Source organism: Mustela nivalis (genome assembly GCF_964662115.1).
Source record: "Mustela nivalis genome assembly, chromosome: 4".
NCBI lineage: Eukaryota > Metazoa > Chordata > Mammalia > Carnivora > Mustelidae > Mustela > Mustela nivalis.
The window spans coordinates 152,981,864-153,009,639 of record NC_139023.1 but is presented as its reverse complement, the minus strand read 5'-3'; the positions used below and the strand labels follow the sequence as shown (position 1 = coordinate 153,009,639).

The 27,776-nt window shown below is 35.5% G+C and overlaps 1 protein-coding gene and 1 long non-coding RNA gene across 3 annotated transcripts in view; one reads left to right on the top strand and one right to left on the bottom strand.

Annotated features, from left to right (window-relative positions):
- Positions 1-27,776, bottom strand: part of GLRA3 (glycine receptor alpha 3) — a 192,970-nt gene that overhangs the window by 48,713 nt on the left and 116,481 nt on the right. Inside the window, exons 4-5 of the mRNA XM_082726943.1 lie at positions 26,653-26,876; positions 16,810-16,892 (exon numbers count right to left, since the gene is read on the bottom strand). Of these exons, the coding sequence (XP_082583069.1) occupies positions 16,810-16,892; positions 26,653-26,876 (307 nt within the window). The remainder of the gene's footprint in view (positions 1-16,809; positions 16,893-26,652; positions 26,877-27,776) is intronic.
- LOC309862738 overlaps positions 1-27,776 on the top strand; it is a 130,060-nt gene that overhangs the window by 99,468 nt on the left and 2,816 nt on the right. For both annotated transcript variants that reach the window (XR_014310684.1, XR_014310685.1), the window contains one exon: positions 23,706-23,797. This is a non-coding gene — a long non-coding RNA (uncharacterized lncRNA). The remainder of the gene's footprint in view (positions 1-23,705; positions 23,798-27,776) is intronic.

Genomic DNA, 27,776 nt, shown 5'->3' with positions numbered 1-27,776 from the left:
CTTAAAAAAGTGGGGGGGAATCTGTGGAGCTGAAGTGTTCTTGGAATTATTTACAATACATTTATAATTTATTTCATTTTATTTTCATTTTATTTTTTTTATTTTGATCTCAAGATCCTGAGATCATGACCTGAGCTGAAATGAAGAGTTGAACACTTAAGTCACTGAGCCACCCAGGCATCCCACATATGATTTATTTTACACACATGAACTGTGACACTCTATCAGTGAAAGAGAAGCTATAGTTGTTAACATTTATAACTTTTTTATTGGAAGAGAGTACCTGAAATATAATTTTTTTGTGTGGGACAAAGCTGATGTTGAATTAAAAATTATATTTCATTATGGCAAAACATGCTTTTTCTATTTATTGCTTGTTATCAGCTATTTTTTTTAATTTAAACATTTGAAGAACTATTTCATGAATCAACTTATATGTCCTACAGAGATATTGAACTTTTGGTAAATAGCTTCTCTAAATTTGGTTGCATGTATTCAAAGTCAGTTGGAAATATTTAATGAATTTATTTTATGAATGGAAAACTAAAATTTTCGATTCTGAAGATTTTAGCAAATAGCAATTATAAAAATGAAGCTTCTAAACAGAGATCCCTACAATATAAAGGAAGAAAGGTCTCAAATGATACAATATTTATTGTAATTTGATAACTGTGGAAATGGAAAGATTGTATTGACTGCTTGTTTTTAATTGGTTAACTAATATTGAAATTGAAATGGAATTAAGAAGACATATTTCCCAGCATCTTAATTAGGTAAAGAATTAAAAATGTTTCTTAAGTAGAAACAACTACTATGGCTGAGTTTTGTCCTAAGAGCCTATTTTTGATAAAAGGTACTCTTATTCAAGACAAAGACAATATCTGTAAAATTACATGGGCCGAAATGGTTACCTAAATCAATATAAAATACATAAAATCAAGTTATGAAATTATCAAGTATAGACAATTGAGTTGAGCTACCTCAACTATAGAGAACAATTTCTTACTAAGAAAATTATAATCTAGGGTCTATAAGTTCAAGTGACTTTTAACAATTTCAAATTTAGTATCAAAATTACAATGTTTAACATGATTCCAATTATTTTGATTTGCTTTAATATACATGAATATATTTCTTTATAAAGGATATATTTTGTTTACTTGTCTGTTTGCTTATTTATTTGTTTGTTTTTTTATTAATTTTAAGAGACAAGAGAGAGACAGATGGAGAGAGAGCATACTGCCCTCCTGGTGCTTGATCATGTTCCATGTATGGGATAAGGAGAGGGGCTCTGCAAGGTAGAAAGGATATTTTGAAAAGAAACAGTTCAGAACTATTTAATTCACCTGCTAATATAAAAGAAAACAAACAAACAACAACAACAACAGCAACAACAACAAAAACCACTATCCTGGGTGGTGCAGTCGGCAAAGTGCCTGACTCTTGGTTTCAGCTCAGGTTGTGATCTTGAGGCTGTGGGATCGAGCCCCGTGTCAGACTCTGTGCTCAGTGCAGAGTTTGCTTCATATTCCCTCTCCTCTCTCTCTCTCTCTCACTCTCTCTCAAATAAATAAACAAATAAATAAATAAAATCTTTAGAGTCTAAAAGAAAGGCACCACAGATACTAAAATTACTATATCTTATAAGTGATAGGTTTTTTTTTTTTTTTTAATATTTTAAGTGTCCCCATTTTAATAAGTTACATGGTTACTCTAATGGTAAGGAGGAGCTTCAGTGACCTCATGACAATGAGGAGAAATGAGTGCAAGTTCACTTTAAGCTGTGTTATTTCACTGGTGCTTTCTGCCCTCCATTTCAAGATGTTTCATCATGGGTCTGGGGCTGGACCCTCACATCCAACAAGATTTGAGGATGGTAAAATATATGGTCTGTTCTCTTGGCATCATTGTACTTTGATAGTTCCCTTTGTTGCCAGGATACAGAATTTCAGCCATACCTTCCAACCAGATCTTATCTTCATTTACGTAGACTTCAGGCTTTGTTTCTTTTATTTATTTTCTATTTTTTTATTCCCTGAAATAATAGGATATGGAAACTACTTTATTGTGAGCCCTATGGTAGATCACTTAGAAGTTGAGCTTCCCAACTACGTATATGTTTGTGGAATTTGGGGGATTTCTAGATCTCTTCCAAGTAATTAAACAGCTATAAAAAAACAGAGGAACTACTAGTTTAGCTTACCACTGAGCTACCTACCAATCTTCTATAATTTATCTCCTTATGTTTTTACATATGTTGCACTGATATATTTTTGGTTGTTAGGACGGCCTATGTGGCTGTGGCCACCCTACAAGGTGGTCCCCTCTCAAAGGGACACAGGACATCTCCCTTTTTCAAATATCTCTAACCCCTCAGAAGTGTTTATCATTTAACTGCTCTGTCCTCCCACTTGACTGAATCCCAGATGGGTTGGGGAAAGTGTCCTCAAGGGACCTAGAGAGACTCTGTCACCTCTTTCTCCTGTGAACATGGTTCATTCATGTGGGAAGAACTTCCATTTCCCAATATTGCCACTGGGAATTCCCCCTTTAATTCTCTTTGCTGTCTTCCTCACCCTATGATTTTATCTGCTCTAGAAGTTCAGCTGCTCACCTCTGGGTAACTAAGATCCAAGTCTTTTCTTCATAAAATTAGAATATGGATTTAAATGCTATTGTATCATTTAAGATGAATATGAATAAAATTTTTATTCTCAGTTTCAGCAAAAATATATAATATGTATAGCAATGAGTTAACAAAGAAATGTGAAAATCAAATAATTAAATTTATTTGAAAGATGGAGAAGAAGATGTTTGACAGAGGACAAAATGTACAAATAAAGCTGTAGTATTCAAATGGTTTCAGAAGCTTTGTACCAATTAGATGGAATGGTGTAGAACAGAGGCCAGAACCAGACCTATGTATAGAAATTTAAGGGAGGGGTGCCTGGGTGGCTCAGTGCATTAAAGCCTCTGCCTTCAGCTCGGGTCATGATCCCGGGGTCATGGGATCGAGCCCCACATCGGGCTTTCTGCTCCATGGGGGGCCTGCTTCCTCCTCTCTCTCTCTGCCTGCCTCTCTACCTACTTATGATCTCTGTCAAATAAATGAATAAAATCTTAAAAAAAAAAAGAAATTTAAGGGGAAATTTTCATTTTGCATCTACCCTAGAAAAAAATTTTGATAAATAATAATGGGAGAATTTTCTATACATTTCGAAAAAGGGTTATACAGAAATAAAATCCACAAGGTACGCTACACAATTTCTGAGTTAAAATGCCTAACACTGGGGGGTCTGGGTGGCTCAGTTGGTTAAGCATCTGCTTTCATCACAGTTCATGATCTCAGGGTCCTGGAATCGAGCCCCACATTGAACTTCTTGCTCAGCGGGGAGCCTGCTTCTCCCCTGTCTGCCATTCCTCCTGCTTCTGCTCACTCTCTGTCTCTCTCTGACAAATAAATAAATAAAATATTTTTTAAAAAAGGATATTATAAAGATGCATAATGTTTTTGTATTTTGGCATATAGAAGGTATACTTTATTAAGAAAAGGGGAGATTTAATTATGTGTATGTATTTATAACCCTTTGAACTATGAAATATAAAGTTAGACTGTCATTAACACCTATAAAATAACACATAAATAAATACAAAGAGAGAATTCCATAGAAACATCAGGAAAAGCTTAAACAGGCCGCAGACAGAAGAAAGAGTCATGATTGGAAAAGAGGATGTTCCATGTAAGGGAGATGAAGATATAATAAGATATAGTTCTATACCAATCACATTAGAAAAATTACTTAAATCTGAAATAAAATTACAATGTTAATATGCAAAACACTTTTTAATTTTCTGCAGTTTAATGTTTGAAATGCCTTTTATATTTGTGTCTTTTATACTTTTTATATCTGTGACCATAGACAGAGCACGTGAGACAAACAAAATTGGTTAACATTAGTACAGAAGATCGGGAACCAAGGCTAAAGCATGTAAGCAGGTCTTTGTTTTATCGTCTTTATGGTACAAATTTCCCTGTATAAACATGATCATTTTTTAAATTATTTTTTAAAAGATTTTATTCATTTATTTACTTGAGAGAGAGAGTGTAAGCTGGGGAGTAGGGATGTAGGAGCAGAAGGAGAGGGAGAAAGAAAAATCTCAAACAGACTCCACACATAATATGAGCACATAACCTAAAGTGAGGCTCGATCTCATAACCCTGAGATCATGACCTGAGCCAAAATTAAGAGTCAGTGGTTTAACTGAATGAGCCACCTCGGTGTCCCTAAACATGTTTATTTTGAAGACATCATTCAAATGTATTATATTGTCACTAAAAGAAATCAAATGACCTTTGGTCATTTAAAAAACAGCTTAAAAGTCCACAGGAGGGAAAAAAGGTTATTAATACTTTCCACCATGAGTAGTATGTAAAAGAAATACTTATTCAAAGGGAGAATATGACTGAGAATATATTTTAAGTTGAAAACAGTTTGAGAATTATAAAACAACTATAGTTTAACATTCAGTTTTAAGTGACCTAGAAGCCTGTTTGGCCCAGCTTTCTCAATCAATAGAAAAAAAAGAGAAAGGCTGAGATTTCTGGGTTTGACACAGCTTGCAAATGCTGATGTACTTAACTAGCAGCTGGAATTTAAAAAGAAAAAGAAAGAAAAAAAACCCGAAAGGAAGAAAATGCTTACACTTGGCACATGCTTGCTGATTATTGCCAGGAGGAATATTACTCAAGTAAATTTTATTGACCTGACAAGGAACAACTGCTATGTCAAAATCTATTTAACTGAAACATTTTTTATGTACAATTTGTGCGTTTAGTTTGAATAATCCTACCATCAACCAGGTTGTTCGATGTGGTTTCCTTTAAGTTATAGGCCTGCTCAATTATCTTCTTAGTAATTACACTTTCTCTAGAACTCTCTGGTATAACTAACCTATAAACCATTAATCCATACTCGTGGTTCTCATTTTGGTTACTAGAGATAGATTTTTAAAGGACTGATGCTTGTTTTAAGTTTTTGAGCTATTAATTCACAGAAGTTTGCTTGGTCCACATCTTCATTGTGTGACTTTGGGAAAGTCACTCAACCTTTCTCAACCTTAATTTGCTGATATTTACAATGGAAATAAAGCCCATCTCATCAAGTTGTGCTTAGGACTAAATCAGGTAATAGGTGTAAAAGATCATAAAAGTACTGTGGCATCACCTTTTTGTAAGACTTGTAACTACACTGTATTTATGATAACACCTTATGTTTAGGATATCTGACAATCAGCAAAAGTGAATTGATGAGGACACACCGGAAGAGAATAGTTGCGGGGTTAAGCAGGCTGAAATGTTTAAGTGGGGAGTAATCTTAGAAGTAGCTTGTTCATTAGTGAATATTTGTGTCTTGGGAAAACTTGCTTTCTAACTAACATTGCAACCACAGAGGTTTCAGTAATACTTAGCAAAATAAGAATCGTTCATATCTCTGACTCGCCGGGCAAAAGGCATAGTACTATTTTGAATAATACTTTGCTAAATTATGAAAGAGCTTGAAAACAGTAGAGATTATTAGGAAATAATAGTCAAAAATCTTCACCAAATTCCTTAAATAGTCTTGGCATAAATTCCAAAGAAACTGGTTTGAGATGTGGTTTTGAAATGAACCTGAAAATTAAATAGCAAATACCTCCCATCTATCTTTAGATATTTCTATCCAAAACCCCCATTGAAGCATGTTTTGGAAGCTTCTTACAATTTTTGTCAGTATTTTTTTTAAGTTGACCTTAAAAAGTTCTCTTCCTATAATTTTAGGGATTTAGGCTGCTCTTTGTGGAAAAGTTTCCTCTCTTTCCTGAGTTACTTTTCTTGCATTTTCTTTTCTAACCTGAATCATTAAAACTTCTTTAACTTTCTCACATTGGTGAGTTTTTCCTGTGCGTTACCTACATTCCTCTTTAGATATGAAATAAGGAATTACAGTGATAGTTCATATACCCCATGTCACCTTTGTCTTTTTATGAATAAGAATAGTTTATGATGATGTTAGGAAATTATTATTCAATGTTCTTCCAAGATTAAAAAAAATCTGCATGTCCTTTTTCACTTGGGGAAAATTTGTCAATTTAGAAATTTTTGTTATGGTATAAATTAAAGGCTAAACATTAAAATCTTTAGTTTTTTCCCTCACCTTATTCCTGCACATCAGTTTGCACTGTCAGTCCCTTAGGGGCATAGTCTAAGTCATAACATAGCTGTTTCCTTCCCTCAGAGACTAGTAACTTGTGAAGCAAAGAAAATACATTTATGAACAAAACTGTGATATCAATGAAAATTTGTTCTTTGAAAAGATAGCTTTATGTTTTACTTCATACAGCCAATTTTTTTTTAAAAAAGGTCATATAATAGATTCTGAACTTTAGTAGTAATATAATCTAATTTTGAGAAGGAACACTAGTGGTCACTTTAATATTTAGTTTATCTTTAGTAGAAATGTCACTCAATCTTACACATTACCAGCAATAACACACAGAAATTGGGGCACAAATCACACACTATTTTTTAAATTAAATAAAACATGTAATGAAAAGTAAGGCTTTATTGTAGAATTCTCTCTGTAGCATATATGGCTTAATATTTTTCATTGATATTTAATAAATTTCTACTGCTGTGAATTTTGGAGATGAAAATGGTCATGGTAAATCGCTGATACTTTCTAACTGAACTTGACACTAAAAAAAAAAAAGTATTAGAAAGATAAATGAAACTGATACAATTTCTTTACACCCAACAGCAAGCATTTACAGTATTTCTTCTAGAATTCTCTCGTGAGGGTGAATGAGGATGTTATAGACTAGAGGCATAATAGTATATTAAACTTCTGGCTTTTATAAAAGCAACTGGGTAAAAATCTGTTGAGATTTGACAAATAAACACTCCATGGGTCAGGCCTTTAGATTTGATAAAGGAAATGTTTGAACTTCAAACCTACAGGCATCCCTAGAGATACCTTGCAGGTTTAGGTCTAGATCAGTGCAATAAAGTGAATATTGCAATAAAAGGAGTCAAATAATTTTTTGGCTTCCCAGTGCATGTAAAAGTTATGTTTATACTCTAGTCTAGTAAGTGGGCAATAGCATTAAGTCCAGAGGAAAAAAAATGTACATAACTTAATTTAAAAAGATTTTATTGCTAAAAAATGCTAACCATCAACTGAGCTCTCAGTGAGTCACAGCTTTTTTTGCTGGTGGAGGGTTTTGCCTTGATGTGGTGGCTGCTAACAGTTGAGGTGGCAGTGGCAATTTCTTAAAACAAGACAATAATGAAGTCTGCCACATCAGCTGACTCTTCATTTCACCTATGATTTCTCTGCAGCACGTGATGCTGTTGGATAGCATTTTCCCCACAGAAGAACTTTTTTCAAAACTAGAGTGCAGGGGCACCTGGGTGGCTCAGTGGGTTAAAGCCTCTGCCTTCGGCTCAGGTCATGATCCCAGGGTCCTGGGATCGAGCCCCGCATTGGGCTCTCTGCTCAGCTGGGAGCCTGTTTCCCCTCTCTCTCTGCCTGCCTCTCTGCCTACTTGTGATCTCTGTCAAATAAGTAAATAAAATCTTAAAAAAAAAAAAAAAACTAGAGTACACTCCCACAAACACTTGGTGCTGCTCTATTGACTAAATTTATGTAACGTTCTAAATCCTTTGTTGTCATTTCAACAATGACAACAACATTTCAATCTTCATAGCATCTTCACCAGGAGCAGATTACATCTCCAAAAAACACTCCATAAGAAAGAGTTCATCCATTCCAGTTCTATCATGAGAGTGAAGCAATTCAGTCCCATTTTCAGGCTCCACTTCTAATTCTAGTTCTCTCGCTATTTCCACCACATTTCCAGTTACTGCCTCCAATGAAGTCTACAAGTATTCCATGAAGGAATAGAATCAACTTCTTCCAGATTCTTCTGCACGTTGATATTTTGATCTCTTCCCATGAATCATTAGTGTTCTTAATGGCGCCTAGAATGGTGAGTCCTTTCTAGAAGGTTTTCAATCTCTAGTGCCCAGACCCATCAGAGGAATCACTATGTGTAGCAGCTAGAGTCTTACAAAATGTATTTCTCAGATAATAAGACTTGAAAGTCAGAATTACTCCTTCAGAATGGATATTGTGTTTGCAGGCTTGAAACCAACATTAATGTCATTGTCCATCTCCATCAGGGTTCTTGGGTGACCAAGTACATGGTCAAGGAGCGGTCATATTTTGAAAGGGATCTTTTTTTCTGAGCAGTAAGTCTCATGATGCTCTTAAAATATTCAGTAAACTATGTTGTAGACAGATGTGTTGGCATCCAGGCTTGTTTTTCAAATTAGAGCACAGGCAGAATAAATTTAGCATTAGTTCTTAAGGGCTCTAGGATTTTGGGCATTGGCTTCAACTTAAAATCACCAGCTGTTTTAGCCCCTAACAAGACAGTCAGCCTGTTCTTTAAGCTTCGAAGCCAGGCATTGACTTCTCCTTTCTAGTTATAAAAATCCTAGATGGCATCTTCTTCCAATGACATGTTGTTTCATCCACATTGAAAATCTGTTATTTAGTGTAGCCACCTTCATTAACGAACTGAGCTGGATCTTCTGGAAAACTTTCTGCAGCTTCTACATCAGCACTTACCACTTAACTTTACATTTTTATGTTATGGAGACCAGGTCTTTCTTTAAACCTTATGAACCAACCTCTGCTAGCTTCCAACTTTTCTGTTTTAGCTTCCTCACCTTTCCTGGGCTTCACAGAATTGAAGACCATTACGGCCCTGATGTGCATCAGGCTTTGGCTGAAGGGAATGTGATGGCCGGTTTGATCTTCTGTCCAGACCACTCAAATTTTCTCCATATCAGCAATAAGGCTGTTTTGCCTTATCATTTGTATTCTCTGGAGTAGCACTTTTAAGTTCCTTCAAAATTTTTTCCTTGATATTCACAACTTAATTGACCAGCATAAGAGACCCAAGCTTTCGCTTATCTCAGCTTTCAACATGGATTCCTCACTAAGCTGAATCGTTTCTGGCTGATTTAAAGTGAGAGGTGTGTGAGTCTTCTTTTCACCTGAACATTTAGAGGCCACTGTAGGGTTACTAATTGGCCTAATTTCAATATTATGTCTCAGAGACTAGGGAGGCCCCAGGAGAGGGAAAGAGACGAGGCAATGGCTGGTCAGTGGTGCAGTCAGAACACCTACAATTATCCACTGAGTTAGCCATCTTATATGGGTGCAATCATGGAGCCCTCAAACAATGACAACAGTAACATCAAAGATCAGTAATCACAGATCACTGTAACAAATATCATGATAATGAAAAAGTTTGAAATATTATGAGACTTATCAAAATGAAACATAGAGACACAAAGTGAGAAAATGCTGTTGCAAAATGGTGCCTACAGACTAGCTTGATGCAGAGTTGACACCAACTGTCAATCTGTAAAAGACCCCATGATATCTGTGAGCACAAAAAAGCAAAATGCAGTAAAATGAGGTGTGTCTGTATATATGGGGACTCATTCTCTTCTTCGGCTGCAAAGGCATTCTCAGTGATGAGATTTAGCTTCTTTAGGTTAATCTAAGGGTAAAGTTTCAGTCTTACTGTGGCTATTTCATTTTGATTTTAAATGGCAGCTACTGAATCACTATGATAAACATATTTGAATTACAGCTAATACGTTTCTATTTATAATTAAATATTTAAAAAAAGTAACCTTGCTTTCCCGTTTTTTTTTCCAAATTCAGTGAAAGTGCTATATGAATGCTATACTCCCCAAGTAAAGTAGGTTAATCATATTTGAAAAACAGTCTCCAGGAAACATATGTTAAAATGCCACAAAGAACTTTTCATTGTCTTTCTCTGTTTTATTCTTCCCATTTGTCCCTCAATTTTCCTTAAAATGATGTCATCTTCTTTGTCCTCTCTTCTGTTCTTTATTTTTGAGACTATCTTCAGAAATCTTTTATCTTCATGCCTCTAAGCAACCCTGCTAACCTTATTTCTCTATATTTCCACAACCATTCCTTATTCTAGCTGTATTGTAAAACCCCAGTAATCTAAAATAAATTTCTAGTGAAATCCAGTTTTACAAGAAACATAGCATATTTAAACAGAAGTCAGCTTCTGCATGACTTTCTCCATTAATCACCTACATTTTTCTAATTCATGTAACTGAAGCAACATTTAATCATTGGTATTAAGAGAAAAATTGAGAGAATCATCTTTATGCTTAATTCTTAGGCAAGTCATTGAAAAAGCCTTCAAAATGTTCTCTGTTTTCCCCATTACTGTCTCAGCTCTTTGAATTTCTCATTAATTTATGATGAAATTAGCTATCGGCAGTGTGGATTTCTCTTTATTCTCTTTTTCAAATAAAGCTTTTGCCTGAGGTTCTTTTCTAATGTCAGGTCAGTAGATAGAACTGGAAAGGATGGAGTGCTCAGGATTTTCCTTTATTGTTTTCAGTTTAGTATATTTATCGTCATTTCCTTCCCTTCACTTCCTCCTCTTCACTCTATACCTCTTATATGCAACATAATTTCTTTCTTCCTTGACGAGTTTCTTCAGAGGTGTCTCTAGGTTCTTGGACTTCCCAAAGTAACAATTTGGAGTTTTTATGTGATTCTTTAAATACTCTGTTTTTCCCTGTTGGTCTTCGTGAATCAAAGACCTATCTCAGTAGTCTTTTTTTTTTTTTTTTCTCAAGATTTTATTTATTTATTTGATAAAGAGAGAGAGAGATCACAAATGGGCAGAGAGCCAGGCACAGAGAGAGGGGGAAGCAGGCTCCCTGCTGAGCAAAGAGCCCGATGCGGGCCTCAATCCCAGGACCCCGAGATCATGACCTGAGCTGAAGGCAGAGGCTTAACCCACTGAGACACCCAGGTGTCTCTCAGTAGTTTTTAGTACAGAACACTGCTTTCTCTGGGTCTCAAGATTTTGAGAGTTAATGCCTTCAATGTCATTTAGTAAGCAGTTTTCCTTTATTTCTTCTTTAAACAAGAAGTCACTTATTATATGCTGTTGGTTTCCTGATCTATCTTTGTCTAGGAGTATGTTATAATTTATGTTAACACATAGTAATTTATAGTAATTTTGTGTTTTTTGTTTTGTTTTGTTTTTTAAAGATTTTTATTTATTTATTTGACAGAGATCACAGGTAGACAGAGAGGCAGGCAGAGAGAAAGAAGGAAGCAGGCTCCCTGCTGAGCAGAGAGCCCGATGTGGGACTCGATCCCAGGACCCTGGGATCATGACCCCAGCCGAACGCAGAGGTTTTAACCCACTGAGCCACCCAGGTTCCCCAGTAATTTTGTGTTTTTATTAGTCATATTTCATTTTAGTGAGAGATCTCATCCCATCAGATATTGATTTTTAGGAATTTATTAAAGCTTCCTTTGTGGCTTACTACATACTTTTTGTAATTGTTCTTGTATCCTGAAAACAAATCATGAGTTTTTTCTTTATCCATAAATTACTTTTGTTCTAGTATCTGTACCTGTACTATCAAGTAAATTAATGATTTATCTATTTTTTTAAATTGTAATTCTGCCTGATTTTTTGCTTTTATATACTTGGAAGTTATATGAAAGATATTTTTATAATTGTTATAGCTTATTTATATATTGTTTCTTTGTCCGCATTTTACTCAAACATTTGTGTCTCATAATTTTTTCTATAATTTCTTTCCTGATATGAAATTATCATCTTTGATTTTTTTAGACACATTTCTCTAATATGCATTTTTCTGTCTTTTTCTCCCAAATATTTTTGCAAATTTATTTTATTTTATTTTATTTTATTTTTAATTTATATATTGGACAGAGAGAGAGAGAAAGAGTGAGAGGGGGAACACAGGCAGGAGGAGTGGGAGAGGGAGAAAGCAGGCTTCCTGCCAAGCTGGGTGCCTGATGTGGCACTCGATCCCTAGATCCTGGGATCATGATCTGAGCCAAAGGCAGAAACCTAACTAACTGAACACCCAGATGTCCCTACAAAATTTTTTTAAAAAGTGTTTAGCTAACAACATATTGTTGAGTCTTAATATTTGTTAACATCTAGTTGGAAATCTCCTTATTTTGCAATGTGAATTTAACCTTTGCTTTTATTTTGTTTTTGTTTTTGTTTTTAAGTTGTTTGTTTTGTTTTGTTTTAACATAGGGTTTGAACTCATGATCATAAGATTAAGCTCTAAGCTGAGATCAGCAGTTGACATTTAACCAACTCAACCAACCAGGCACCCCCCATTTATTGTAATTATGGTACTATTGAAAGCTGTTTTTGCTCTTTCTGTGCTTCCTATATACTATATTTTCATTTCTTTTATTTTTCTTTCCCATGTTCTACTTGATGAATCAATATTTTTTAATTCTGGCTTGAAAGTTAGTTACTCCATTTTTGTTCCTTGATGCTATCCTTAGCTCATACATGGTTTTGTTTTTGCATCCATTTCCATCACGACTTCTCTTCCCCTGGACTTTCCCTGCCCACCTTTTCCCAGTGACTTACTTCTTCCTACACTAGGAATTGTGTATCACCCAGGGTTTTAAGTCCAAGTCATGGATAGACACTTAGAGGTATGGGGTCATGGCTAGTTTAGACAAAATATACTTTTCTAAGTAATTTATTCACTCTTGGCATTGTTCTTGCCTTAATCATTCTTCTCTTTGTACCAATAATATCCATTAACATCTACTTATAATTTTTAATGCAAATCTTCATGATGAACTCCTCAACTGGTCCTCCAACTTCTTCTTCTTCTTCTTCTTTTTTTTTTTAAGATTTTATTTATTTATTTTACAGAGAGAGAGAGAGAGAGAGAGAGGAAGAGAGAGCAAAAGCAAGGAGAGTGGCAGGCACAGGGAGAGGGAGAAACAGGCTCCGCACTGAGCAGAGAGTCCTACCTAGAACTGGATTTTAGGACCCTGGTATCATGACCTGAGCCAAAGGTAGAGGCTTAACCAACAGAGCCACCCACGTGCCCCTCAAGTCCTTAAAACCAGGGACTTTTGTGCTTTAAGTATTGTGTGTCACCCAAGATATCAAGTGAAGTATATTAGATACTTGAGAGATATTTTTCAGTTGATTCTTAGATGAATAAAGATCCATCAGGTCACTTGAATAGTCCTGACCATTGACAGACATCATGGAACATTCATTGAACTTAAGAAAGTTAGATCTTGGGCACCTGGGTGGCTCAGCCTCTGCCTTTGGCTCAGGTCATGATCTCAGGGTCCTGGAATTGAGTCCTGCATCCGGCTCTCTGCTCGGTGGGGAGCCTGCTTCCTCCTCTTTCTGCCTGCCTCTCTGCCTACTTGTGATCTCTGTCTGTCAAATAAATAAATAAATTCCTAAAAAAAAAAAAGAAAAGAAAGTTGGATACTGACAGGCCTTTGCCTTTAAATTATGTGTCTTTATTGCTTGTTTTCTGCACCTCTCAAACCAATTTGTTTCCTTTTTTCCTTTTGCAGTCAGCTCTCAATCAAGGCACAAGGTTCCTTACAGCTCTTGCTTTCTAGCAAGTTAACTTGTTTTCCAGCAGGTTAACTTTCATTTTAAGCCATTATAGAAAGATAGAAAGAGAGAAAGACAGAAAGACAGAGAGGGAGGGAGGGAAGGAAAGAAAGAAGCACGAGAGAGAGGAAGGAAGGGAGGAAGGGAGAGAGAAAGGTGATCTAAAAGAGTTTACAAAAAAATACCTGGAAAAATTTGACTTCAGCAGCTTCTACAGCAACAAGATTTTCTTAGCATCTGCTGAAGATGTTTGATAAACAGTATCTCTATCGTGAGCTCAATTAATTTTTAATAAGAGAGCAGAAAGTGTATAATGATGGAAATATATGAAAGGGATGGGTGAGGCAATCTAGTCATTCCTTACATAAGAAAATAAGAAAGAAGACTGAGGAGGCAAGAGGCCCTGCTTTTCCATGTTGAGTTTTTGATTAATTTGGAAATGTTCTGGGAAAGGCAGAAACAGCGAAAGGTCTTGTTATGTCAGCCTTTCGTTCTGTAAAATAACGCAGTATGCTTTCCTTATTCTAGAAAGGAAGCCCAGTGACCCAGTTATCCCCCAGGCACTCTACTCTTTCACATCTTTCTTTAGTAACTAACATTCGTGGAGTAATAGATTTTACTCACTGTCCCACTCTCTCATCATGCACTTAAAATTTTTTTGGAGGACTTCAGATTTGACCCTCATTGTTCTAATCACATTTGTCTTTGCCATCAATAACAATGGCTCTTTATTCAATTACCTTTAAAAAAATTGTTTTTGGTAGCATTTGATAATGTTAAACAGACCACAGCACTTTCTTTTGAGGTTGAGTGATACTGATTTTAATTTGCTATCTATGACCATCCCTTGACTGGAAATCCTTCCAACAATCTCTAAATGAAGGCATTTCTAAAGGGTCTGTTCTTTGTTTCCCTCTATATTCTCTCCTTCAGAAATGTTATCTTATTATTTGAACCACTTTCTTTATGGCTTTTAAGAGTGTATCCCCAGGTCTAAACCTTCCTTTTGTTTTTTACCTAAATTCCCCAAAATGTGAATATATTAAGATAAGATTTATCAATATTCCCTTCCACGTTTACTTCTCATCCTATGTTTTCTTCCTCTGTTAATGTTTCCAGTATGATTCAATTTACCTAAGCTCTGAACTCATCTGCTCCCAGAGACTTCACATCCATTTTGTATTTAGCAAATAAAGTACAGTAGACTTTGCCACCTTAAAGTATGTCCCTTTAGCATAAGGATTATTTTGAACTAAAGGTACTTGAAAAAACAGTAGATATTAGAAGGGCATTTTAACCTCCCTTTTTTTTCTTCCTGAAAACAGGAGTGTTCCCTGTACTAGGACAAGAGAAACATCTTCAATGGGGAATTGAAGCCAAAGAATTTGATACAGACCACATTAAGATAATTCTTGATCTGCCTTTAGCTTCTCTGCCTAGTTTAGCTACCTTTTCGTAATTGCCTCTCCTTGTTCAACCTGGTATAAGAACATTTAGGTTTTGCCAATTCTCAGAATCTTCATTTCATTATGAGGGATCCCATGTTACATAAATCTTCCATTAAATACATTTGTATCCTTTTCTCCCGTTAATCTGTTTTATGCCTGTTTAATTCCCAAGCCCCGCTGAAAAAGGGTAAGAGGGTGAAGATAAAATTTTGCCTCCCCTATGGTATCAACCTCTACTGTTTCTACCCTCTACATCATTCCCCTTTGTCCCTAATCCTATTCTTTGTTTTGGAATATTATGAAACCTTCTTAAATAATCTTTGTTCATTTGACTGAAAGAATCTTTAAAGATTCATTTTCTTGCTCCTAAATCTTGAACAACTCCTTCCTGCCTATTAGATAATATCCACCATGCCTGGTTTAGTAATGAGGGCAACAGTTTGTCTTCAACTATTTTGTACATGATTTTCTTTCTTGACACCCTTCTATGTTATGTACCCAATTTTGCAACCAAGATACAGAACCAGCCCATCCTCAAAACGCTTTCATGGTAGGGCTCCAAAAAAAAAAAAAAAAAAAAAAAACCAAAAACAAAACAAAAAAAAAAACAACAACAACAAAACAAAACAAAACAAAAAATCTCCGCAGCTGGGAATCTTCTTTTTGCTCCTCTCCACTTATATTTCTAAATAGTTCCCCTAACTAAAACGACATTATTTTATTTTCCTTTCATTTGCTCAGTACTTTATTCATGTGTTTGCTTCACACTTAAGAACTACTCATAAAAGTCATGCAGTTAAATTTAACAAGAAGGAGTTACTATCAGAGTAAGAGAATTTCCACTTCTTACTTGGAAGAGAAACCAAATGGAGAGGCGTGCCGCATTCCCCCATGAAGTCGGCTCGCCATCTAGCGACAGCTCCTCCACACTACAAAACCTTGCCTGGAGACCTGAGACTGAAGACTTCACCTTCCAGTTTTCCTCAAGGAATATGATAAACAGACGCTTTTTCCTCCGATATAACACAGAACCACAAGAAAAAGACTGCATAATGCTTACATTTTTATGTTGTTAAACGTTGAAAACCATTTAAGTTTGGGTCGATTCTACAGATAAGTTCAAAGAAACAGAAAGACGTGAAATGTTTGCGTTAACCTTAATCAGTGATGCGGATAGATGCACTCTGAAAGACGAGGAGTTTAAAGGAATGCTTGTAAGCTTGGATAAATCTCTGATAAAGTGTAAGAAATTTCTCTTCTCCTGAGATAACGCGTATAACATACCCAGCAGAGTACGCTCTGAATAAACTTTAGCAAAATGGCTCAAAGGAGGCATAAGCTTCGGAACCAGAAGCTTGTTGTCCCCACCTCCATAAATTGGAGCACAACACTCAAGCACTCAAAATGACCATTTTGACATGTGGAAACATGGGGACAGCCTTATCTTTTCTGTGAATATTAAACATAGCATATACAAAATGCTTAGTCTCTAACAGGTACCCTATTTTTAAAATGGCGGTTTGTTTTTAATTATTATTTTCTTTTTTATCTCTGACAATTTGTATAGAGATATATAGCTGTCTGTCAAGCCTAAAAACTGTTATTCCTAGGCCCTCGATTTATTTATCATAGTATAGACAGCATGTACTGAAAGAGATTACTTTCATTATGTGGTGACAGAGAACATGCCTGCTTAGTAAAAATCTGACAAAAACAGTTACAAAATTCTAAATTATCTACATAATCCATTAAAATTTGTATTGACTACTTTTTTCAAAGTATTCAGAAAAAGCAAGTTGTCTGTACTTACAACTTTCCAGTTGCATTATACATGTTTGTACATCCATTGGAAAATTCTTGAGATCCATTGGACAAGAAAGCGTTAATGTCAGCCTGAAAAAGTTCAAAGTAATTATTTTTAAAAGTAATTTATGATGTCATATTAATAATCTGTTGTTCAGGGTACAACTGGGAAAAAAGCTTTGGTTAGTGACTAAGAACTTTTCAAATAAAATTTGCTCTAGCTCGGGTATGTTATTTACTATGAAAAAGCTGTACCTTTATATATAAATCCGTTTTTCAGGGAGGAGAAAAGCTGTATATTTAAGCATCCCATCATATTTATTTGTTTTGCTCAATCATTCACTCCTTTATAGAGGACTGTAAGTGTCTACAAAAGGTCTGTATTTCCAGAAAAGACCCTCACAAAGAAATCTGAGAGTGGGTTCCATAAAATTAATACCAAATGCCAAAGGGCAGAGTTCCCCAAGATCACATGTACAGCACATTGGAGGAGGCAAGTATATCCAGGGGATTGAAAAAGTGGGGTACAAGAAACAATCCTATGTGACAACTTTCAGTCATTTTTGAAACAGTGACGAAGTTGTCAGTGAATAACCAGCAGTAATAGCAGAGAAAAAAAAAACTTAAGTCTCGAGGACTTGAAAATTCTAGCTGTTAGACTGGGATCCTCTGCTCTAGGACTAGAACATTTTACCAGATTTTACCAGGGTCGAGCCCTCTAGAATCTGTGTGGCATAATCCTGAGCTCACCAAACAAACTCTAATTTGGCTCCCACAAAGTGGGATGACCTAGATGGTGTAGTATTATATGTTGACATTCCAGATAATTCATAACTCGTGAAAATACACATTTTTTATTGGGAAAGATGATCTTGAAAGATTAGCAAGAACTTTTAGTTTTTGGACCTGAGAAAAAGAGGCCCAGTTCCAAACAAACCCAGGTTTATTCAAATAACATTCTTATGGGAGAACTCTCTAGCCATCCCCTCTGTTTAAAGTATTCCCACTGGGGGCGCCTGGGTGGCTCAGTGAGTTAAAACCTCTGCCTTCAGCTCGGGTCGTGATTCCAGGGTCCTGGGATCGAGTCCTGCGTCGGGCTCTCTGCTCGGTGGGGAGCCTGCTTCTTCCCCTCTCTCTGCCCGCCTCTCTGCCTACTTGTAATCTCTGTCAAATAAATTAGTAAAATCTTGAAAAAAATAAAAAGTTTAAAGTATTCCCATTGAAATTCAGCATATCAGTGGGCACCTGAAGTGGTTTTTTTCTAACCTAAACTAAAATGTGACCATAGATAAATTACTTCACTTCACTATATTTCAGGGTTCTCATCTCCAAAATGAAAGTAATTGTAGTACTTGCTCTGAAGAAACATTGTGAGCAGTACATGAGTTAATACACATAAAATGTTTAGGCAAGTATCTGAAACATAGTAAACACTCAATAAATATTAGCCATTAAGGATTACTAGTATTCTGCCACTCCCAGACTCCTCCATCTTCCTCATCCCTGAATTACATAGGAAGAGCACAAAGATGACTCAATTAAATCACATATAAAGTCGGGGTGCCCAGGGGCTCAATTGGTTAAGCACTGGACTCTTGGCTTTTGTTCATGTCATGGTCTCATGGATAGTGGGATCCAGCCCGCTGAAGATTTTCTCTCCCTTGCACCTGCCCCCACTCATGCTCTCTCTCTCCCTCTCTCTCTAAAATGAATAAATAAATGTTTATTTTTTTAAAATCACATATAAAACCTCCTTAAGCTTTAACAAAAAATAATCATCAGCACTATCAAATGTAACCACATTCTCCAAAATGGCATTTTTCATGTAGACTATAGACAAAGTTATAATAATGCATGTTCTATGGTGAATGCTCTTGGTGAGGCCTAATTCACATGATTTGAGATATATAAACAGACAGACATGTGAAGCCGCTGAAATTTTTAGAGTCCCAGGAGGATCATTTGACAATTCCTTCAAGTCAGAGTCCATAACACACTAAAATAATTCATATGGTTCATTCTTAAAGAGCAATTTCTTGTGATTCAGCTAGGTTAAGTGATCCTGTGAGTACAATCCTGTAGATTTACAAAGTTCTCCTCTGGAAAAAGGCAACTGTAAAATGAGGTGGACACAATGTTCTCTGTCTTGTGAAAGGGTTCATTAGAAGTGTATGCACAAGTGTATTTTGAACATAGGCACATTAATTTTCCAAACATCCAAGGCTCTCAGGACAGCCAGTTTCAAATGTTGGCTTGGAGAATTAACTCTGTGACCTTTTGTATGGAAGCAAATAGCGTTCTCAGAATCTTTTCCAAGCTCTCACCATGCATGTGATGTCAAATTCATATCCTGACTATTTTTTTGGCACAAAATGAGAGACATTACATAATTCTTTAAAAGAGAAAGGCTTGAAAGGAATTATTTGGCAAAGAAAATCACTGTTTGTAGAACTTCTGTCATAAATCATATCCTAAAAAACATCTGTTTATTGACATTATTTCTTTTGTTTAAAGTGTTGTACAGTTACCTCTTCAACAACATATGGGTGAAAAAATACTTGTCAACCTGATGGGTGTGAACTAAATTTCTTCATCAAAACATTATATATAAATTAAAGATATGCTCTGACCACATCAAAAGAAAACTAAATCAAAAGGCAATTAATCACATTCTACTGTTTTGGAAATGAGTATCTTCTTGTGTAAGCAAGGACACTAAGTTCTCTTTCTGAGACAAGACACATAAACAGGATATGGTGTTCTTTATTTTCTCTTAAAAAGTCTTGGCTTGGCTTAGTGAAGTAGTAATGTTAAAATAGATGACTATAATCTATGACAAACAGTTGACCTGATTAAAATGGAGGTATTGTCCATTTTTTAAAAGATTTTGTTTATTTATTTGAGAGAGAGAGAGAGCAGTAGCAGCAGGAGAAGGAGGCAGAGGAAGAAAGAGAAGCTGAGGTGGTAGAGATATGGTGCTGGATCCCAGGACCCTGGGATCGTGAACTGAGTGGAAGGCAGACGCTTAAATGAGTGAGCCACGCAGGTTCCCCAGTATTGCCCATTTTTGAACAAGCAACGCCTAGAGTATGGTGTCTATCTCAATCATTAAGTATATATATTTAAATAAAAAAACTTTCTGACTCTATTTTTGCCTCTTTATGAAACTGAAAAATATCTTTATTAGTTCCTAATATTTCTAAGTTTAATGCAATAAGAAAAATTACCTCTCTCCTCTTTTTTTAAAGATTCATTTATTTATTTGAGAGAGAGAGAGAGAGAGAAAGCATGAATGAGAGGGGCAGAGAGAATCTCCAGCAGAGCTCAACATAGGGCTCTATCCCATGGCCCTGAGATCATGACCTGGGTCAAAACCAGAATTGTTCAGTCAACCAACTCTGCCACCCAGGACCCTGAACAATAACCTCTTGATTAATTTTCAGCTTTGCAATATTATCAGTAATATCATAATAGGGGTAATACATCTACTGAATTTACTATGTAGTAGACACTATTTAAATACTTTACAATTTCTCAACTTACTCCCTACAACAAATTTACAAGACAAATAAACAGTACTACCTTATTTTCTAAATGAGGAAACTAAAAGATCAACTTCAGTGGCATTACAAAAAAGAGATTAATAGGGCTGAATTTGCAAATCTGGGAGCCCAACTCTAAATTCTACACCCTTAACCATTAAGTATACTGTCTTTCAAAGGCATTGAAAGATTTTTCATGAGAATGGGCTTTTTAATGAAATGATTCTTCCAATTTTGTATTTATATAACACAAGAAATGACTTATTTCATTCAGTAGTATTACATTTAAACCAAAAGGTGCATAAATGATTCTTCCTTCAAAATCAGTGAAATGGAGTTAAACTTTAGAAAATATAAGGAGATTCCCCATGGATTTTATAGATTTACTTGAGTGATTTGGTATTTCATTATGATTCTATAAAGATCAAAAAACTCTCAGGAGAGATTAGATTCCTGGAGCACTAGAAGGGAGATTGTAACTAAAGTTCTAATCTGGAATTTTGTTGAAATCTGATTTTAGAGATGATTTTAAAGCTTGTCAACCCATCACCACTGGAAACTTTGTGTTGTCCATGGATGGTTCCTTCAGGAAGCTTCTGTAAGCTAAGGACCTCTTCAGAAAATATGCATAATCACAGACATGCAAAATTCTCCTCACAACATCTATTTTGTGGTATTATAAATTGATTGCTCTTGAATAAACAACACCTTAAAAAGCATCTGTTGATAAGTTTGCTTTATCTATTAAAAATTTATGTTCCAAAAATAAATACACATTATATAAGTAAGTCTAAATTCTTTTCACAACTGAATTTCAAAGAAAGAGTGATTATATTTACTTTAAATAAAAATTGAAATTGTGTTATGATCTTTGACAAGTTGCTGTGCATAGCATTTTTGATCTAAAATTTCTTCCCGTTATTTGATTTTTAATATGATAATCCTACCATTATATAAGCAGTAAAGTTGGATGTGTGTTAGTATGTATTAGTAGTATTAGAAAGTAAGAAGTAGATAATACTTTTTAAAATATTTTATTTATGTATTTGAAGGACAGAGATCACAAGTAGGCAGAGAGGCAGGCAGAGAGAGAGGAGGAAGCAGGCTCCCTGCCGAGCAGAAAGCCTGATGCTATGCAGGGCTCAATCCCAGGACCCTGATATCATGACATGAGCCAAAGGCAGAGGCCTAACCTACTGAGTCACCCAGGAGCACCAATAGTAGATAATATTTAACTGCTTCCATTATCTCATGATGAGGATTTTGCCATCTCCCTTTTATAAGTGACAAAACAGAAACTTACATTAATAACTTACAAGTGTCCATACAGTGCTACTTTATAGATTCTGGAAAATACCAGCACTTACACTTTTTTGGGTTTTTTTGTTTTGCTTTGCTTTATTTTGTTTTAAGGGAAGACACAAATAACAACTTTACTCTCTGTTGTATGCCTGGCACTATGCTACATGCTTTACATACATTATTTCAGGCTCAAGGTAATTATTACCATGCATATAAGAAAAATGAGACTTTCCCCCACAAACGTGCCCCAAATCACAGCTGGTAAGTCATAGAGCCTGGATATGGTTTGGGAGAGACAGTCATCTATGGGTCTCTGTGCGTTTTGGTACTCCTACCTCTTGCTGGGTCTACCAAGACTGTAAGGCCCAGACTATTCTTTTACCTGAGCCATTTTTCCAGGTTGTTTATATAGCTGCTAATTTTGAGAGGTGAGATAATGTTGTCCTTCTGGACAAAGAGGAGGCTTGCTTACTGCTTATAATAAAGGCAGTGGATTCCCCAAACTCAGTGTTCCACAGCTGGGACACAGACACACAGTGTGTGTTACCGTGATCCAGTGCTCCAGTGAAACTTGAGGGCAAAGAAGAAATTAGGTCAATTCACTGATGCTCATGTTGCTTGTGGTAAATAATATATTCCTTTATCTCTGACCCAGAGTCCTGTGTCTTCTTATGAGAAGCTCATAAACAATTAGCTTGTTTAAAAGTAACAAGCTGATTTTATAAGTAAGGTAAAACCAAATCCCAACTCAGAACATCTAGAAGGTATGTGTCTAGCTCCAGAGCCCTCCCTCGAAAAGGACTTTATTTAAAAATTTATCAGTACAATTCATGGATATCATTTAGAAGTTCAAACACACACACACACACACACACACACACACACACACACACACACACACAAAGTTCAAACACAAAAATACTGAGAATAAAAACTCTGGAAGCAAACAAAACAAAACAAAACAAAACAAAAACTGAGACTAGAAGTTAAAACTCTATAGAAAGCATTAAAAAACAAACAAAAAAACCCACAGTGCATTTTTGCCCTCTCCATCCTGCCCTCAGTTCAGTTCTAGCTCCCTGGTGGCAGCCTCTCTTTAGACACTTGTCAATGATTTATAGTCCTACATCTCAATTGCTATTCTATTACGCTTGATTTTTTAAGTTTGTGAAATTGTCTCTTATTTCTAACAAGGAAAAAATGTCTTTTATACCATACTTTGTGTACTTAATTCTCCCATGATACTCAAAATTTAGTTACACAAATATTTACGGTTAAATTAATAGTCAGTGTTTACATGTTATGAATAATTAATTACTATTCACTGTTAAGCATAGTTGTTTGCTATAATTATAACTCTCATGTAACATTTTGTTTTCCCTAGTACTAATAATTGTCTCATTTCAATAATCAACAAATTCCCTATCAGAGCTACAAATTCAACAAACCCTCTATCAGAGCTACAGTGTCGCTTTCAATAGCCATTGCAGCAGGCAAACTATCAATTCCTTGTTTTTCATGGAAATCTCTGTTTTTCCTCTTTTTTCTTTCTAATCAGATATTAAACCTCTGTGTTGATGTGCTGATTTTCACATTCTTTCTCCTTGTAGTGAGTACGAACCTTTAATAAATAAAGTGTAATAAATAAATGAATAAATAAATAAATGATATGTAGTAAGTGCAAACCCCTACTAAATGAAAAACAGGAACAAATTGCAAACTAACCACATAGCAAGTAAGCCTAGACCATATGCGTGTAGTGATAAGATTAGCGCGGAGTAACAAGTTGTAAATATTTTTTTGTGCCAAATATCGTAGACCAAAACATGTTTACGACGTGTGTATGTTTTTGGTGTGTAAGCATAAGAAAAATAAGTGATGTAATATGTTTATGAAGGAGACTTAGCACAGTATATAAAGAGGCATCAGGTTGCACTGAGGCGAAGCGAGTTTCCTGTCGGGAGAACATCATCCCCGGTGCTACCGACACCCCAACAGTTTCGTTGCCGACCACTCGCTGGTTCTCAGTCTCAACTTCTGTGGTGACCTCTCTGTCTAGATTGTGAGGCGACATCTCCTTCTCCGTGACAACGTCAGCGGACCCTGACCAGACCACGATAGTGGTGCGGACCTCGTCCCAATAAAGATCAAGTGAGTTACATCATATCCATCTCTCTATCTCTTCTTTACACGTTGCGACCTCCTGGCGGGACCCAGGGGTTTTGCTCGCGACACTCCTCTATTTCTTTGTATCTTGATTCTACTTTTTGGGAGATGTCTTCACTTCATCTTCCAAATATTCTACTGATTCTTTTTCTCACTTTGCTTTATTCTTTGCTCCTGTTATGCTCTGAATGATTCCTTTTATTCCTTTCTTATTTCATGCATGTAGTTATCTCATCTGTCCAGGGATTTTTTTTTTTTTTTTTTAATGGTCTCTTCTGCTCTCTGTATTTTCTCGAGTCAATCCTTTTCTCTTTCTTTAATTTTCTCCTCTTTTCTCTTTATTTCTTCTGTGTGTTTCTTTTGGCCTCTGCTTTTTTCTTTCTTTTTTAAGATTTTATGTACTCACTTGAGAAAGAAAGAGTGACAGAGAGGGGGCAACCAGGGGGAGAGGCAGAGGGAGAGAGAGAAGCGGACTCCCTGTTGAGCTGGGAACCTAACATGAGGCTCAATCTCAAGACCCTGGGATCATGATCTGAGCAGAAGGCAGATGCTTAGCTATCTGAGCCACCCAGGCATTCCATGGCCTCTGCTTCTTTTTTGATCATTACTATTATAGAATGTTCTCAAATGTCTGTTTTTATTTAAAAATAAGGTAAGAAAAACCATTTGGAACTCAGTTAGTAGCAGATGGTTCACTGAGTAATGGGCTTAACAGTAGAATAATAACATGACCGTGCAGATTTTTTCTTGGTGGTTCCCCAATTGTCATATCTGTAGATATTTTCCCAGAGGTACATTCTTCTGACTACTACTGCTCAATAGAAGAGGTTTAGGACTGGCTTTCAACATTTTACGGAGAACAAACATTTCACCATACAGTGTGCAAACATCATGTAATCTCCATTTTCTTAGTATAATGCCCCATGACAGATGTCAGCTGTACCTGGAGTCTACTCTTGAAGCTCATGGTAGAACCTCCCCCAGGTTTTCCATCCTCTTTCTGCTCATTCCAGATGGCAAAAAAAAAAAAAAAAAAAAATGTAGTTCCTAGTCTGAAGGACATGGACAAGAAACTCAGGAATAGAAAGCTCGGTCTTCTTTTTGCAGATTTTAAATCAATTCTTGTCCTTTTCTTTCTTATCTAGCTTCCAATTTCTGAAGTCTTAGATACCTTAAATTTCTAAAATTTTGAGGATATTATTTTCTTCCTTTTGGGGTCCCTCTCCGTAGCTCAGATTTCAGTTGCGCCTGTTAAGTCAGTATTCACAATGCATTCATTTTCCAGTGTTCTAAAATATGTCATAATCGCTCATCTGTCACTGTCGTTTTTCCCATTACTTTCATCCTCCTGTGTGTTAATGCCTTTTTTACTCCTTACTCAGTTTATTTCTTTGTTTTAGGAGGTGTAAGAAGGAAATAGGAATAAATGGATAAGTTCGATCGATCAGGATTTCCAGGACAATCTTTAAACAAGCAAGAAAGCCAGGTCTCTCATGAAACATCACAGATGTTCCATTTGTAAATTGAGTGAGATTTTTTTTTTTCTAGCACAATTTTTGTTAACAAAGAAACTGCCATTTGAAGATTTTAAAGTCCTATGAGATTTCTAAAAACAACTCACAAAAATGAATTTATTCTGATTAAGTGAGCATGGTTGTAACAAACAAAAACAAGGAGCTAAGAGACATCTGTTTTATCTGAACTCATACTGAAAGACAAAAGAGGCAATTCAGAATCATTTCATAACTTTTCTCAAAAACGTTGCCAAGATACGTAAGCAATTCTTAATGCATGGCCCATTTTCCAATCCAATAGGACTTGATATAAACAATGAAATATATATAACCCACCTATAAACTAAATAAAGAAAATAAATTATGGAAGTTTTAAGATAATTTTATTTTAGAATATTTCTCAGGTGTGACACAAATCATCAAATACATCCTTTCAACTATTGTTTATTGATTTTACACCCATTTAATATTTAATAAACAGACAAGGTTGAATAAGCTCTCAAGTTCAACAGTCAAGAAATTTTAATATCAGTGTTTATATTTTGGTATGAATTAATTATGTTTTTGTATTATTAAAAGCTATATAGTCTTAACTGAAATGTAAATAAGATCTTTACTAAAGAATGACCAGAGAACCCCAAGGAGATCAAAAAAATATAAATATCTGAAAAATAATTTATGGAAAATGAATTCCAGACAAGTAAATCCAAATATTTCTTCACCAACAAATATTTTAAAGAAGTATGCATCTGTAAAAATATAATCATAGTGTATTAATCAGCTATCATTCAATTTGCCTTTATTTTTATTTATTTATTTATTTATTTTTTTCAATTTGCCTTTAAACTGTCCACCAATTTTGCTGATATTAAGAGGCTGAGCCATTTATTTTCTAAAAAATGGATTTTGGGGCACCTGGGTGGCTCAGTCAGTAAGCCTCTGACTTTGGCTCTAGTCATGATCCCAGGGTCCTGGGATCAAGCACCACATCAGGCTCCTTGATCACTGGGAAGCCTGCTTCTCCCTCTCCCATTCCCCCTGCTTGTGTTCTCTCTCTTGCTGTGTCTCTCTCTCTGTCAAAAAAATAAATAAAATCTTTAAAAAATAAAAAATAAAAAAATTTAAAAAGTGGATTTTCAAGAATTACTCATACAGTTTCTAGATCTGGAACTTGGGTCTATTATTGGTGATTGGACATATTTGGGAAATGGTATATTAGAGGAACTCAAGAAGAACAATGATAGCACTCACTCAAAAATCTCAAAACATTCATTAAAAAAAAAAACACAGTATTTCACTGGAATCAGGGATTTGTCTATGACTCACCTTATTGAGTAAAGAACATTTCCATTCTTGAAAATTCGTAATAATTTATTGTCTGTAGTAACTTCATGAAAGTTGGCACCCTTTTCATTGGCAAAGAACAAGTCAGGTTTCCAAATGGAGTCCAGCATAGAAGGGTCCAGGTCTAAAGAGTCATCAGGATATTCACTATATGCAAGGCGGGGATCATTCCATTTCTGACGAAGAAAGATATTCACTCTGTAATCCTACGATAAAAGAAAGAAAGAAAAAAAAACTGCTTTAAAAGTTCAGAATCTTATGTGCTATTCTTTGGGCACCTCTGAATTTTAGCAAAAGCCACTGACATCCTTGTGAACTTTCCATACCCCACAATCCTCACTACTAACAAGAGTCATTTTAGTTACAAGGCTTTGCCCATGTTTTCAGTGATCTAAATGTCTCCAAAGAAGAGTCACAGAAGAGTACAATTTTATTATGCTTATATTTTGCCATTCCATTCAAATTTTGCTTTCCTAGTTTGTCAGAATAAAATGTTGGATTGCTATGAGACATTTGAAGTAAAATATTTTCATCTTTGCATTTATTTTCTAGAACCATTTTTTCAGTAGATACCCAATAGCATCCAGAATGAATTTAGTGAAATTTTCTTGAAAGCTGTTTTATAAAAGTGATTATATATTCTTCTTTACAATGAAGATACATTTCCTCATGTTTAATATAGTAAGTTCCATGAAACAGGTGATTTGGAAAAAATAAAAGGTGATTTTGAAATAATGAAATAATAATAAAGGGACATTATTGCCAGTAATCCTTTAAGAAGATTTGACTAAAGAGTTTTCCTGATTAGACTACTCATAGTTGACTTAAAAAGGGGAAGAGTCAAAGATTTCAGTCAAATTCTTGCTCACAATTTCTGGGCTAATGTATAGAATGACATAGATTTATAGCCAGGTGTGTGCGTGGGTTTTGTATGTATATGAACATAAGCACTAACTTTGAATTTATAAATACAATTTTCCCATTATATTTTTGAAATGATTGAAAAAATTAAACATTCAGACTTTGTTATAAGTGTGAATGAGTGAACATTTGAGGAAGATTTCATTTCCATGGAAAATAGCCAAGGCTGGAGATATTCAGAGAAA